At 41.2% G+C, this 16256-nt stretch overlaps 2 protein-coding genes across 6 annotated transcripts; both read left to right on the top strand.

Moving 5' to 3' along the window:
* The first annotated feature begins 169 nt into the window (after positions 1–169).
* Positions 170–3811, top strand: pkdc (protein kinase-like domain containing). 4 transcript variants are annotated; one of them, XM_028580304.1, is made up of 4 exons: positions 170–399; positions 604–623; positions 1714–2096; positions 3088–3811. In XM_028580304.1, exons 3-4 carry the CDS (start codon positions 1726–1728, stop codon positions 3677–3679), a joined length of 963 nt encoding a protein of 320 aa, XP_028436105.1. In that variant the 5' UTR covers positions 170–399; positions 604–623; positions 1714–1725; the 3' UTR covers positions 3680–3811. The 4 variants fall into 4 exon arrangements, with proteins under 4 accessions (XP_028436105.1, XP_028436104.1, XP_028436108.1 ...); XM_028580307.1 differs by having other exon boundaries at positions 388–399; positions 604–614; XM_028580303.1 differs by lacking the exon at positions 604–623 and having other exon boundaries at positions 172–399.
* Positions 3812–5647: 1836 nt separating this feature from the next.
* On the top strand, positions 5648–15819 carry herpud2 (HERPUD family member 2). 2 transcript variants are annotated; one of them, XM_028580270.1, is made up of 10 exons: positions 5648–5822; positions 7579–7691; positions 7786–7967; positions 10813–10890; positions 11199–11306; positions 12256–12437; positions 12983–13108; positions 13684–14019; positions 14139–14268; positions 14905–15819. In XM_028580270.1, the coding sequence occupies exons 3-10, from the start codon at positions 7821–7823 to the stop codon at positions 15097–15099; spliced, it is 1302 nt and encodes a 433-aa protein (XP_028436071.1). In that variant the 5' UTR covers positions 5648–5822; positions 7579–7691; positions 7786–7820; the 3' UTR covers positions 15100–15819. The 2 variants fall into 2 exon arrangements, with proteins under 2 accessions (XP_028436071.1, XP_028436072.1); XM_028580271.1 differs by lacking the exons at positions 5648–5822; positions 7579–7691; positions 7786–7967 and adding an exon at positions 10366–10441.
* Positions 15820–16256: the final 437 nt, after the last annotated feature.

Raw genomic sequence — 16256 nt, 5'->3', positions numbered from 1 at the left:
TCATCGCCATCCTCTTTATCCATATGTATATCCAGATTAATAATCTGCGTTTTTTTCTGGGTGTCATAATAAAGAGATGAAATAGTCCACTTTCCTAGCTGTTGTTTCGCTCTGTCACCACACTCCTGTTTAAAGCCTACATTTCTCTGATTTACGTTCTCCACTTAGCCACAGTACAATGTAAAAGACTTGATTGATTCTCATCACTTCAGAATGATCGGGCTGCTGTTGTTTTGTGGTTGGTTGTAAACTTAATCCACTGTTGAATAAGAAATGCTGATTTTTTAATAATTAGCTGTTGATTTACTCCAGTCCAGCAGGTGGCAGTGGTGTTAATTTGGCTTTAGTTTCATGTCTGTGGCTTTACACCAAACAGACGGCTGTGGAGAATACTTCCTGGTATGTATGAAGCTGATAGGGTTAGGGTTAGCATATTTCTGTTTTTGCAGTGTTTTGGCATATTTGAGACAGTTATTGTTACATACTTTCAATTTGTATTTATATAATTTGGGCTTAAATTACATGTCAAGTAGCATTCACTGAATGTGTGAGAAGGAAACAGCAGAAATAAAACCTATTTTTGTTGTTGTCTGGATGCTCAAGCTTCATCATTTGTGAGTAAGGTAAGTGACACACTATAAAATAGTGACCAACACCAACAATAACGCTAGCAAGATGATGTTTGTAGAAAATAATTAATATGCTCCCAGTGGTGGAAGAAGTATTCAGATCCTTAAGTAAAAGTATCAGTACTTTAAAAAATACTTAACTACTAGTAAAAGTCCTGCATTCAAAAACGTGAGTAAAAGTTTGTGAGTGTAAGCAAATTGTATTTTAAGTGTCCATTTTATAAGTAGTGTTTGTGCAGTAACATGTGCCCTGTCAGAGTTTTACTATGATGTTGCTGGATTAATATGTATGTTGCATTTTACTGCGGTAGATGTTTAAGGTTGTGCTAACTCCTTTACTGAGAAGCAGTGGCAGCAAAAACTGTCCTGTCCTGTTAGTAGTGTCCTGGGACAGTCAGACACTGTCCTGTGACACCCAGACACTGTCCTGTAACTCCATGACTGTCCCGGGACAGTCAGACAGTGACTCCATGACTGTCATGGAGTCACTGGACAGTGTACAGGACAGTGTCTGACTGTCCCGGGACACTCCTCAGGACACTACTAACAGGACAGGACAGTTTTTGCTGCCACTGCTGCTGCCTTTATTGTTGGGTAGTTTAATCTTTAGCGATGCATCCTATTCTATAAGATCATCATTATGTTTGTAGCGTCGCTGTCCTGTGAGAATCACATTACTCTTAAAAACTCAACTTTTCATGGTGTCAGAAAAACAGCCCTGTTTGCAGCTTTGTGACCATGCATTTTCCAGCTGATCCAAGAGGTTATTAGATACTTTATTTAGCTTAAGAAGTAGGAGAATTTTCTGGGGATACATGGTTTTCACTGGACAGGACAAGGATGAAAAGTTGTAATTTGAATCTAAAGCTGACAGACAAACGTAGCCGAGTAAAAAGTTCAATTTTTACCACTGAGATTTAGTGGAGTAGAAGTATAAAGTTGCATGAAATGGAAATGACACAAGTGAAGTGCAAGTACATTGAATTTGTACTTGAGTAAATGTAGTGAGTTCCAGTCCACCACTAACTGCTCCAATGCTTAAAAAGATGCTAAACACACACCGTGTTCCCTCTTTACTATTCAGCTCTGACTGGAAATGAAACAGGAGCACCAGGATCTCATCCTTCAGGCGTGCGGTGCTTCGTCCCTGCGTGTTGGTGCAAAGATCCAGACGCTGTGGAGTGGTTATGGGGAGATAGTTCGGCTGCACCTGGAGGGCTGCGAGCGGCCATCAGTGGTCGTCAAACATGTCAAGTTTCCAGAGGAGGCCGAGCATCCCGGAGGCTGGAACACAGATCGCTCCCACACACGTAAAGTGAGGTCCTACCAGGTGGAGACGCACTGGTACCAGAACTATTCCACCAATCAGAGCTGCCGGACCCCCGCCTGTCTGGCCGCCTGCTCCTATGGAGACGAGATGCTGATCGTACTGGAGGATCTGGATGTGGCCGGTTATGATCAGAGGAGGTATGACCACAGAAAATGTTGTATGAAATGGACATAGTCTGTAGTTCTGCAAGCAGGGCGTCAAATGAATGGGCAAATTCTAAATTTCCGTTAAACTGATGTAGTTTAACATTTAGTAGGTGCTGAACATTTTGTAAAGATTTGTGTCTGCATCGCATCCAAAAATTGGGCGAACAGCAAGGCCAAGATTAAGGTCATGGGTCCAAATTCTCCCAATTCATCCCCACCCACCTTATGGATTTTTGCTTGGGAAATTTCATACATTCAGATATTTTCATAAATATTTTCATCTTGTCATAATTGTATTCATTTACTTATGTGTTTAGTTGTATTTTCTGTAAATGTCATTCTCTAACATAATGGTCTAAAAACTATTTTAAGTTTATTCACACTGCCAGGATACAACTATAGTGGCGAAATACAAAATCTCTTTATATTATTTAAATAAATGATCCCAATCAGCCTTCAAAACCCACTAAGTGTTATGTGTGCGTAATTGCCATAGGCTGTGTCAAATAGCTAATTACTGAATGCAGTCTCTTCTTCAATACCAAGGGACATGTTCTCAGTGTCCTCGAGGGTAGCTACAGCCATGCATAGGAATCAAAGTGGTTTTAAGCTTTGGTCTCATGTTTAAAATGAGGAAACATTTCTTCATGGCTCATTAAATGTGGATGCAAGTAACCTAAAAAAAAAAAAGTTCTAAAAATTAGCAGTTCAACCGTATAGCAATTTTTTACATTTCAAATTCAATGTGCTGGAGTACAGAACCAAAATAATAATAATACAGTTGGAAACTGCATGTGTAGGTGTGGCTCTGCATTAGCACTCGGCTGACCTTTTTCTTTTCAACATAATCCTGTAATGAAAACATTTGTCAATTTCGAGACATGTTTTCCAGGTCTTTCAAGGCATGGGGAAGAGTGAGACGTAGTACAGTATAAATAAATGTCATGCTGAATGAATAATGTTGATTGTTTTTCTTTTGTAGGACCAGCGTGAAGGAACGAGAAATAAAGGCTTGCCTCAGCTGGCTTGCCCACTTCCACGCTCTCTTCCTGGGCGTGGCACCAGAGGGCCTGTGGCCTGTCGGCACCTACTGGCACCTGGAGACCCGGCCAGACGAGCTGGAGGCCATGGACCACGCCGAGCTCAAAGCGGCGGCCGGTGACATTGACAAGATTCTCAGCGAATGCCGCTTTAAGACCGTCGTTCACGGAGACGCCAAGTTAGCCAACTTCTGTTTTTCCCAGAGTGGACGGGATGTGGCAGCTGTAGACTTCCAGTATGTTGGAGGGGGCTGTGGGATGAAAGATGTTGTGTATTTTTTAGGAAGCTGCATGGAGGAGAGGGAGTGTGAAAAGAGGGTACCAGGCCTGCTTGACTACTATTTCACAGAATTAAATCAATCTGTGAAAAAAGATGTGGACTTTGCTGCCCTGGAGAAAGAGTGGAGGGACATGTTTGCATTTGCCTGGACAGATTTTCATCGCTTTCTGCTGGGATGGATGCCTGGGCACTGGAAGATCAACCGCTACAGTAAACAGTTGACCAAGGAGGTACTCCGCAAACTGAAACTGTAATCCCAGATCAAAAACGTTTAACTTCAGACAATCGGAGAACTGAACGTGTGGCTGGAAGGTGACCGTTTTCAACCTGGAAAAACAAATCACTCACAAACACAATTCTACATAAATAAAAGTTTGTGAAAAATGCTCATGCTTTTCTTTCCTATACTGCAGCTTTTTGGACTGAGAAAACCTTATACCTGACATTTTAAATACTAAAAACATTAATAATAATAAAAAGAAATCAACAGATAGCTTTGCAAGGATTCCATGCAGTCCTATTTTGCTTTTTAGCTTTAGCAGAAATTAGTCTAGGCGTTGCATGCAATCCTGTGACCCACCCACCCTGATTCGACTGTCCGCTACATTGCTTCTACATACATTTCTATCATTCTCAATCACATGCTGGATGTTAGCTGTTACAAAAAAGGTGGCTCCAACAGTGTTTAGAAAATGTAGCAAATATTGATAACTGTAACAAGAGCGTGATTATACAGATACTAAAAGGGTCACACATTTTGATAACTATAAGACAGCATTGTGACCCGATAGATATAGAGAGGGTCTGAATTTCTTTTCTTTTTTTAAGATACATTTTTCATTGTTTTTATATTTTTAAACATACAGAAGAGACAAACAATGAAGAAGAGCAACAACCCTCTCCCACCCCCCACCCTCTGCGGTCTCGAGGAAAGAATAAAAAACAAAGATCCCACCTTGCCTAGTCACTCTCCTCTACTTCTGGTGATGCTGAGGTCATTAGGACTGATACCTGTGCTGCTGTGTTTCTCTATAGGTCTATAGTAGATGACTTGGCTTTGTTAATCCTTGCTGTAGAGAGCTCCAGCAGAACTATGTCCAGAAAATACACCAACCACTGTTTTATACAAAGTGAGTAGGGGGGGAGCCAGCGCTGAGCTATCATTTTCTTGGTCGCAGTTGATCTGGCTAGCCAACTTTTCTTCTGTCTCCCAAGTAGGTGTAATTTAGAGTCGTCATCAAGTAACAAAACAATCGGGTCAGTAGGAATTCGACATCCTATCACATCAGATATTATTGATGTTGTTTTATTACAAAACTCCTGCACCTGTTCACACTCCCAGACCATGTGCAGGAAGGTTCCAGTTTATTCAGGTTGGCAGAACGTGCAATAGGGAGTAGGAATGACTTTAGAGACGTATCTCTTCTGAGGAGTCAAATGTGTCCTATGGCATATGTTGAAGTGGATCTGCTGGTGATTTGGGTTCTTGGAACAGTGGGAAATGTTGTCCCAAACTGTCTCACAATTAATTATGTTCCCCTCCGGGCTCAGCTCTCGCTCCCATTTCTTTACTATTAGGAGTGAGGGTCTGAATTTTTGATAACTAACGAAAAGGCTCACAAAAGTGTATAGCCTACAAACATTTGTGACCCTAAGATACAGACAGGATCACACATTTTGATAACTGTAATTAAAAAGTGTGACCTTACGGAAATAGTCAAAGATTTTGATAACCGTAAAGAAAGAAACTATGACCCTACAGATACAGAATGGGTAATGAATGTTGAAAACTGTATACAGAGAAATGTAACATCATAGGCCTATGTAAAACATTGGTGACTCTAAATATAGCCTCATATCTATGGATAGCCTACAGAGAGGGTCCCACTTTTTTTTTTTATAGCCGAGAAACACTAACAGCAATACAGTTTGTCAATAAAATACAGTATGTGTGGGAAAAATGTATGACAAAAAGGCTTGAACTCGCAACAGCTTAGAAAAACTCCTACTCGGGTCACAGAATGTGATGGGTCACAGAAATTGGTGCAACACGTGTTCGTTCCATTTCGCGACGTTAGTTAAACATTAACAGCTTCGGGTAATAGTAATTTTAGTGTTACTACAATAATTCCACATTATCGATTACATATTATAGCACTGTGTCTCCGAGGCTCGTCGTTTAAATAAAGACTAACGTACTGGGACTAGAATTCTCTTTCTGGCTGCCGATCATACTGCTGATACATTTTTTTTGTTCTTTTCATCAGCTGTTGTGAGGAGAATGCTGACGTGTCTTCCGGTCTCACGCACACACCCGATTACAACAACAAGGCGAGCAGGCAGGCGAGCCGAGCTGGGAAGGAGAGAGTAGACGACGGTCCCACAAGAGTAAAACAGGTATGAGAAGAAAGCTCTTCTGATAGCGATGGCTTGCTTCAATTCGTTCAGTTAACTGTGCCTTAAATTTGTTGTCACAGCGGTTAAATCCCAACCGAGTTTTCGAGCAAGCAACAGCGAAGCTAACGTTAGCCAACGAGCTAACCCTGTTACCCTGGTTTCATGAAGGGTAAAAAATATATATATAAACAGAGCCGCTCGAAATTAATCTAAAGCTGGTTTCACAAGTGTAGCTAGCTGTTGGTTTGTGAACATGATGGCTGTACTGGTTAATGGCGTACTTAGCTAGCTATGAATCCCCTGGTTTAGCTTGACTCGGTGATTTACAGTTAGTTAGGCTAACGTTAGTTGTTTTGACAGTTTAACGGTACTGTAAAAATGACGCAACGTGGCAGGTGTCAGGAAGTCTGACCTGAGACCCGTGACCCCCCCCCCCCTTAGCAGCATAGTTTCGGTTTTCGAGTGTTTTTGCATACACAATACAGAAGTACATCATGAGCTAAACCACATAACCTCAATGTACTGCTTGTCAAACTATTTAGATTACATGTCATGTCCAAAGCAATTGAGATATATATATATATATATATATGTGTGTATACGTGTGTATATGTATGTGTCAGAGGTCGCACGCGTCTGGAGCAACTAGGGGGACACATTGGTTGATGTATCGAAGTGGGAATCGAACCCGGGTTTCCCACACCAAAGGCATTTGGCTATATCCACTGCGCCATCACCACACCGGCTTATCTGTCAGGGTGTAAATCTTTGGGAATCCTACGATTTGTATAATAGAACACAAGACTCCTGGTGGCGCTTTTAATTTGCCAAATGCAACATTATAGGCACATTAACTACTACTGACAAGTAACATTCTCATGCTTAGCAAAGCATTGGTTGTTAACTAATCAGACTTGCTAGGGGGACAATAATGATTTTAGATTTTTATGACTTTATGTATCTGTATTATATGTAGTACTGTAAATTATTTGTATTTTAATGTGCCATCTACCTGCCGAGGGACTACAGGTGGAAATTAGCAATTTGCTACAACCTGGCACAAGACATCTATTAATGTTTTTTGTGCACTGTCCCTGTTCAATTAAATAAATTACAATTACAACAACGTCATTGTCTGTGCAGAAAGTGTCATCCTCAAACCTGTATAACTGGAACAGTGTTTTTCTGGCAGTATAGTTTCACTTTAGTTTGTGAATTTCCCCTCTGTGGGACTAATAAAATATTAAAAGCCCTACCTACATTAAGGTTAGAATCAGTTTATTGGTTCAACTCTATGGTAATTTTTGGAAGCTATGGTTCGTGGTGTTGTTGGAGTGTAATATGTTATACTGAACAAGAAAATAATCTCTAATATTTAGTATTATTAATATAAATGGACAAAATATAAGAAACATATCCATATAATGCAGTACAATTAAACAGCACCACAAACTATAGCCTCTAAAGTGACTGGCAGCTGAGTGAATGCTTGTTCATCAAATACGGCTGAAGTGAGATATAGTTACTATCAGGAGGACCACCAGGGTATAAAATCTGACAGAACATTAAACAAAAGAGAGGAAAAAAAACATTTTACGTGAATGGGTGTATCTGAAATGGTAAGCTATACAGCAAGATATAATATGATTTTATTCTGTTATTATAAAAAACCTGCCAGCCTGCCCTCTACAGTGTATGAAAAACTTCCTTCACAGCAAAGAGACTCAGACTCTTCATCTTTTTTTTTCTCCTCCAGAAATCCTAGAACTATCGCCACACAAGAATTCCCATCAATATCGTCGGAAAGCACCAACTTTCCCCACAGACGAGGCAGATGTTGTAAAAGGGGAACAGCAGGGAGAGTTTGAGGTGTGTTTTTACTGAGTCCAGAATGGAGAGGATTTGAGGGAACTTTCTCCTCAGGTCAGTCCTGAGTTGTGACGCTAAGCTCTCCTGAGCTCAGGTTCTTCAGAGGCCACCCTGCTAGTAATATGAGCCATGGACTCCTGGGCAGTTGAGAGTCCTGTAACCCTGGTCATTAAGGCCCCCAACCAGAAGTATGAAGACCAGACCATTAACTGCTTCCTCAACTGGACTGTAGAGAGGCTGAAGAGTCACATCTCCAACGTGTACCCCAGCAAGCCGGTAAGTATCTCTCATGTTCCGTGGTTTTATTCGTTGCCTTCGTTCTGGTTCTAATAAAAAAATTTTTTTTAGGTGGACACAAAACTAGAAGCATTTTGGCCTTTGACTCAATTGTACCAAAAGACAAATATTGGGCTCTGAATAATAATTAATTATTTTATGATCAGTTAATTTGCCATTTAGTTTCTCAGTACATCGATTAATAGGGTTGGGTACTGTTTGGATTTTTAGGATTCTGATGCCGAACCGGTACTTTTTAAAACGATACCAATTCTTCAAAGAAGAGCTCAGATTATCTTTTTTTTTTTTTTTTTTTTTTTATTGAAAATTATTTAAATTTAACAATATATACACTTTTTAAAGTAATTAAATATATAATAACAAAGAGAAAGTGTGATATTTTTACATCCGTTACGGAGCGACCGAGGGAAAATATTTCAGTCGACACAATAAAAGTGGAACCAAAACAAGGACCCAAAATTTGCGTTCTACTCCAGTCCGATTCCTACCGGTTGCGTGGAACCGGGGTTTCGGAACCCAACCCTATCAATTAACCACTTGGTCTACGAAACAGTAAAAAGTTTGCAACACAATTTCCTAGAGCCAAAGTGCTTCAAATGTCTTGTTTGTCTAATAGTCCAAAACCCAAAAATATTCACTCAAAGCATCCGATTCTCACATTTGAGAAGTCAAAACAAACAAATATTTGTCCTGTTATTTCCTTGAAAATGTTAGTGGGTGATTCCTTTTCTGCCGATCGACAAATCAATTAATTGTTTCACCTCTAGACTCAGCCCATGTCTGAATTCCTGTCAGTTCTAAAATATTCCAACTGTTTTTGGGATTTTATATAATTGGAGTTTAAAAAAAAAAAAAGCCTTTTCAAACCAGTCCTGCAGCACAATCCACTTCTCTGCTCTGTCACTGTATGCTGTGGACGTTCCAACCCCCCATCCTAAATACAATGCTCCCGTCTTTATCCCGTGTAAGGGCTTTGTTGAGTCTGGTAACAGGTGTGTTGGGTGCACAATAAAACACCCGCCTCCAGCTCACACAAAGGGTGAAAATAACCTCTCCTTTGGGTTTGTATTTAACAACGTGACTGCTGGATTTTCATGGATGAGTTGAGCAGTTGCGCGTTAGCAACACTGTCGTTTCGACACCTCGACATTTCAAACTGAAGGACCGCTTAGCACTGCAAAAAAAGAGAAGATATATAAAGAATTCAGCATTGCAGCAACATGTCTTAATTTTGTCGTGATCAAAAGCAGACCAGAGATATTAAGAGCAAAGCTGTGTAACCATAGCAACAAGTGTTAAAATGTCAGTGCAGGTTTGTGCTTTTAAGTCTGTTTGTGCAAAAAGGCCCAGATCACGCTGCAAAAGGAGAAAGAAGACCCAATTATAAAAGAAAAAGCACAGCGCACATAAATACAACAATTGATTTGTGGGATATGTGAGAATGAGGTGGTAACCTTTTTGAGTTTCTGTTCTTTTTTTCTGCTTCAGTTGTCAGTTTTCTATCATGGGTGGGTGTCCTTTTTATAAAATGAAATGCAGCACAAAGCTTCAGGAAGCACAGAGAATAGTCAACGGGTATGCTTTTAGGAAGATTTGATATCTAATCCAGCCCAGCAATCTAATCTAATCTAAAGGTGCCTAATCACTTTTATACACATTAACCCTCCTGTTATCCTTGGGGTCAATTTGACCCCATTCAATGTTTAACATCTCTAAAAAAGTGCTTGACATCTTTTTTTTTTTTTTTTTTTTGCTTCATATTGAATGACGTTTCCTAATTTAATGGAGACAACTGGGTAAACATAAAATTAACATGATGTTATTTTTTCAATGTCCTGCATGCATTTTGTACGCATCGGTCAATTTGACCCCAGGCTGTTTTAGCTGTATAAAACATAGAAAATATGAACATTTTACACAAATTTGCTGAGATTGCTTTGGCTGATATTGAGGTCACTTTCACATGCAAGTTGTTGCAATTTCACAGTCTTCAATTCCCCTCCCCCCACCCACACACGCACCCACGCACCCATCATTGCCAGTTTAAGCTATCAACATAAAAATATATACATTAAACATTTTCTGGAGGTTTCTAATCTTGGGGTCAAATTGACCCCAATGATAACAGATGTTGGTCATAATGAGGATAACAGGAGGTTAAGGATTTGACATCTCATGTCATAACGTTCCACACAACATCTAGGTCTTTGCGCTCTAACAGCTGGAACTGAAACCAAATCAGAGCGGACAAAAAATGTTTATGCGAAAGGCTGATGTTTCTGCTCTGCGTCAGTGTGCAGGATTCCAGTGGGCTGGTCGTGACAGAAGTAGCTGAGAGTGTTCATTCTTGGCCTTCGAAACGGCAGTTGGGGGAAAAGTCTCACAACAAGGTCCATTTTGTAGCTGTTCGGATGCTTGTGATCATGTCACATGATCTTCATCGGCACATGGGGGTTTGTCCTGGTTTTTAATGGAATTTTCCAAATTTCCATTTTTTTTTTTTCCCCAGAGCCCTTTTAAGGACTTATCATCTGGGTTATTCTTGGCCTTGGAAACACTTGATACATTTGTTGATATTGAGTTCTGAGGCCCAGGTTTGCTCTCGGGCCCGTTTTCTAAGAGGCAAAGACACCCTTATCTGGTTACACTGTGAAGATAAGATTGTTAGGTGGCTGAGATAGATGGGCCAACCAGTGACCTAAATGCAGTTGCCTGTTGCTGTTTCAACAAATAAAAGAACACACATTTACACTGCTTCACGCTGTCTGTACACTGGTCATTTCGTTGTCTCACCATACAATGTTGTTTTTTTTTTTGGTTGCAGCTGTCCAAAGACCAGCGACTGGTGTACTCAGGAAGGCTCCTTCAAGACCACCTACAGCTCAGAGATGTGCTTAGAAAGGTAAGAGCTGCAGAGAACCTTGCAGAGTGTGTGTGTGTGTGTGTGTGTATGTGTGTGTGCGTGTGTTGTGGGGGAACTGAAACAGGCTGCCTGGGAAACAATAGCTGATCTGATGTGTTTTACCAACAAATAGTGGGTATTGTGTCTATCTGGGCCATTTCGACACATAATACTTTCTCTCTCTCTTCCTTGTTTTTTTTGCTTCTGTCTGTTCTGTTGTTGCCTTCACCACCTCCTCCTCCTCCTCCTCTTCTGTACCCTCTGCCTCCCACATACTCGGCTCGTGCCCTGACCTTGGCGACCCACAGCAGGATGAATACCACATGATGCATTTAGTGTGTACCTCTCACAGCCCCCCAGCCTCGCCCATCCCTCGCAGCCCTTCCACGGCTAACTCTTCTGCTTCTGACCCCAGCGTGAGTACACACACACACACACACACACACACACACACACACACACACACACACACACACACACACACACACACACACACACACACACACACACACACACACACTCCACCTCCTCCTGTAGGGCTCAAACAATGTGTGTGTGTGCGACAGCTTTGTTGTTTGGAGATCCAGGTAAATGTATCCTTACTCAAACATTTATGAGAGCTGGTGAACCATGTTGACTTCCACTTGTTTGATTTACTCCTGACTGCGATGACATACTGTTGACTCAGGATGCTGTTGAAGAGGTGTGTTGAGATTAAACCTTTTAAGGGAATTTTCACTTGAGAGAGACAAAGTTGGATCGGTTCATCCCTAGTCAGCTGTAACAAGTTATTCATTGTCAAATGTACAAACGTTAAAGAGGCAGTTGTTGCTAATGAAAAGAGTCCCAGCCTCCCTCCAACATACTACTTGCGTTTGTGTAGTAAGAAAATTAAAAGTAAAAAAAAACTAAATGACAATCTAAGACTGAGTGCAAGGTAACAAAATGTGAAGTAAGGTCATACATTTGTGGAAGACAGTAATTGCAAATGGATAAGCTAATTGTAAACATGAATGTAGAATATGTATATGCCTAAGGAGATGTAATAAATATATATTTATACATAAATATATTCAGAGGTGAATGCAGTACGTAACAGTGTAACAGCATGTAAAAGTATATAAAAAGTAACCGCTTGGTTGCAACATAACACTGACGTGTGACTGTGTGAAATCCACATTTGTTTGCTTCTACTTATGTCCGACTGTTGTCTTTGTATGCAGTCCCACTGCCTTTAAAACTGCCTCCGTGTTCAATTTGAACAACTTTCATAAAACGTTCTGTTTTTTCCTTGTATTGATTATTAAAAAGGCAACCATGTTCTCAGCTCAGCTTTTGATTGGTGTTCACATCTCGTCACTCCAGAGTTCACAAGCCGCGGCCTCGGCCTCCCCTGCCACCGCACCAAATCAGGACAGCCAGCCAGCCTCCTCTTCCTCCTCCTCCTCCTCCTCCTCTTCTTCTGTCCCAGGAAGTTATGATGGCCTGAGGTATCGCGGCGGCTTCCCCCAGTACAACCCCCAGGGCCCCGCTGGTGTCCCTCAGTGGTAAGCAAGTTTCTGATGCCACAATATAACTGATATAGAACTCCTTTTTCATTGACGTTTCAGTATTATATATTATAATAAAGGCAAAGGTGGTGTGTCAGCTGTAACCTACTAAACTTAGGCTATTGTTTGTAGAAACACATAAATAATTGTCTGTACAGACATATCCTTTGTTCCACATATGGCAAGGCAAGGCAGCTTTATTCGTATAGCACATTTCAGCAACAGGGCAATTCAAAGTGCTTTACATAAAACATTAAAGAGCATATACCACCCGAAGCAAATCTTTTTATTTTTTTACAGCATGGTTCTTAAAAGTTACATTTAAATACTAAACTGACTGTATAACTGAATGTGATCCAATACAACAGCCCTAAATCAAACCTTTTATCAGAGCGCATTATAATCAGACTGTGGGAGAGTTGCCGATTCAACACTGTTGTCATTTTGGACCTTCAGAACATTTCCAGTGTGGATCATCGAGAGTGCAAACTGTTGTGCACAGTGTTGACACATTTAATGACCAATGTGAAATTCCTCCACAGGCCAGATGGAGCCCAGGTCCCTTTACAAGGCGACCTCCCTGCCAACATGCCCCCCCACCCCATGTACATGCCCATGCAGATGCTGTGGTGGCAGCAGATGTATGCACGCCACTACTACATGCAATAGTAAGTTAAACAAATGTGTCTGTAAATGGACATGGCTGTTTACACACTGATTTTTAAAGATCTTTTTCTACTTTATACTAGGGCTGCACAATATATCGTATTTATTTTTTTTTTTTTTTTAATTGTCATCACGATATCAGCTGGCGCAATAAACATATGGTGAAAGGCACTCATTTTTTGTGTTGGTTGAAAGAAAATGTTTCTAGAAAACTACACTCTTTTTCATGCTTTTCTCAATTAAGTGTTCAATAAAGGAATGTTGGAAATGTTTAACTTTTATTTGTTTTGAATTCAACAAGCAATTTGTTGTATTTTAAAAGAATACTGAAAGCAACAGTAAGGCAGAACTGAGTACACTTTAATATCGGCTTATTTATCGCACGTAATATTGTTATTGCAATATTCAACATTATAGCATATCGCATATTTTCCTCATATCGTGCATCCCTACTTTCTACCTTATTACAAATATTAATAGTAGTCAGGACCTGACCTTACTTGAGGAATTACTCTGAGGGAATTTTCTGTTTTTGTATTTTCTTCTAAATATCTCAATCTTTTCACCTCCTCGTCAGTCAAGCCGCCGTAGCTGCCTCTCAGCCTCCCAACACCCCCCCTCCCTCCTCTCCCTCCTCCTCGCCCCATCAACCCGCCCAGCCCAACGAAGCCGTGCAGCCCCCGCTGGGGCCCAACCCAGCTGCCAACCCGTTACCTGAGAACCAGCCGGCCAACCCCAACATCCAGATGAACGCGCAGGGCGGGGCAGTGATGAACGACGACGAGCTGAACCGCGATTGGCTGGACTGGTTGTACACGGTGTCTCGCGCCGGCGTCCTGCTCAGCATCGTTTACTTCTACTCCTCTTTTAGCCGCTTCGTCATGGTGGTCGGCGCCATGCTGCTGGTCTACCTGTGAGTTCTATTTGACATAATATGCATACTTTTACATTTCTCACATGACCAATCTTTCAATGTGATTTTCTTCTATGCATGTATGGATTTTAAAAGATAGGTTTGTGTTTTTCCACCAGGCACCAGGCCGGTTGGTTTCCCTTCAGGCCGGAGCAGCAGAACCCCCGAGCAGGAGGAGGAGGAGGAGGAGAAGAAAGGGCCAGGCCTCCTCAGGAGGAAGCGGAGAGACACCAAGACATACAGGAAATGGTGAGTTGGAGAATGTCTCTCGACTTTATTGCTATTTTGTCTTAAGTTCTGCAAGAACCATGCAACCGCTCTTACTTGTCTGTCTGACATATAGCTCTTGGCAGCAGTTAAATATGATATTTGTTGTTCTAAGTAAGATTGACAAATGACCAGACAGACATGTGTCTGCATAAAGGCAATACGCTGCAATCAAATTGTGGAAAACCTCATTTAATGCAGATCTGCTTTAAAAACAAATTATTGTGGCCGGGTTGGCTCAGTGGGTAGAGCAGGTGCACATATACTGAGAGGTTTATGCCTCAACACAGAGGTCCAGGGCTCGAATCCGACCTGTGACGATTTCCTGCATGTCTTCCCCTTCTCTCTCCCCTTTCTCACCTAGCTGTCCTGTCAAATTAAAAGCGGAAAAGTCCAAAAAATGATCTATTTAGTTGTATAAACAAATCAGTTGTTCTTTAGCACATGGCCTAAGTTTCCACCAGATTTGAGTCAAATCCAATTTTTAAGATTTACCGCTGCAAGCCGAAACACTAAGCTCATTGACAGTTGATCAGCTTGCATGTCTGAATATGGCACTACATCTTCACTTTTCTCTGTCTCTCTAACCACAAATGTCTCCTCCCGTCTGTGTCCCAGGAACGTCTGATGGATGAGGGGATGGAGGAGGACGACAGCGGCGAGGAAGGAGGGGGAGGCCCCGAGGACCCGGCCCAGGCTGCCGCCGCCGCCGCTACTCTCCCAGAACCAAGCTTCCTTACCACCGCGTGGTCCTTCATCAGCACCTTCTTTACCTCGCTCATCCCAGAGGGACGGCCCCAAGCGGCCAACTAGGCAGACACTACACCCCCCCCCCCCTCTGCTCTTACTCTCATACACCCCTCTTCCTTCTGCCAGCAGGTACCACTCTACAGAAGTATCACAATTCCCACTTTTCGTCTTTACTGTCTTAACTTCTTCAGATACCCCCCACCCCCACGGTTCAAATACCCTTTTTACCCCAGTCCAAACCTCGGCCGATATTTAAAAAGCGGCTCCTCTGAAGTTTAAGAGCAGATACATTGGGAGTTGTGCAGGAGGGTATGAGAATAAACGAACATGTAGAAAATAAATCTCGTGTTGTGTTAATGGAGTAAATGCTTCTTCAGCAGTGAACGTTTTTTTTTTTTTTTTCATCAATCGTGAATCAATTGAGACGTGTCGGTGGCGAGAGACCCTGCAGGGAACTGTCTTCCATTTTAAGCAGTGATAAGTTCATGCTCTTGAAACTTTTAAACGACGGATGTGACCCCAAAAAAAAAAAAAAAAAAAAAAAAAGAATCTGGACTCTCCCTAGATTGAGAGGGAGATGTGTGTTGTAAACACACCATGGAAACCACATCCCTAAAGACATTTTCATGTATGCACGCGATGTGCATAAAGAAAGACATTGCAGCTACTAAAGCACATTGTTTTCCCACTTTGTGTATTTGAACATTATTTACTCATGTAAGGAATATGCATCTTTAATTTCTGAATATATGCTTTTTGAATAAAAATCTTGCTGCGGTTCGATTCGTCTGCTGCGTTTTACTTCCTGGAATTGAATCTGTAGTTCTTCTAATGTCCGGCAGGTGGCGGGATTCACACACAAATGTTAAAGTGGCTCCGAGTTCAGAAGGAGTTTGCTGATTGGACTTGCTTGTATGGGACTTATCTAAATTGTTTTCATGCAACAGTTGTTTTCATACTTCACTCAGTCAAAGATGTTGCAACTTTGCGATTGCTTGAAATGTTTCTTGGCATAAAATTATAAATTTGAATAATACAAAAGAAAATTATTTTTTCTGCAAGTCACAGATGGCTTTGCATATGGCAACAAAATAGCGTAAAAGCAAATTGGACTAAATTAAACTACATTAAGATAAAAGGAACAAAAAGACCACTCAAGTAAAATCAAATAAATTAATTAAATTAACTGGGATACGCTGGCTGATGAAAGTACGTTTTCA

The sequence above is a fragment of the Perca flavescens genome, chromosome 6, assembly GCF_004354835.1.
Source record: "Perca flavescens isolate YP-PL-M2 chromosome 6, PFLA_1.0, whole genome shotgun sequence".
Lineage (NCBI taxonomy): Eukaryota > Metazoa > Chordata > Actinopteri > Perciformes > Percidae > Perca > Perca flavescens.
This window is presented reverse-complemented; position numbering and strand designations above follow the sequence as displayed.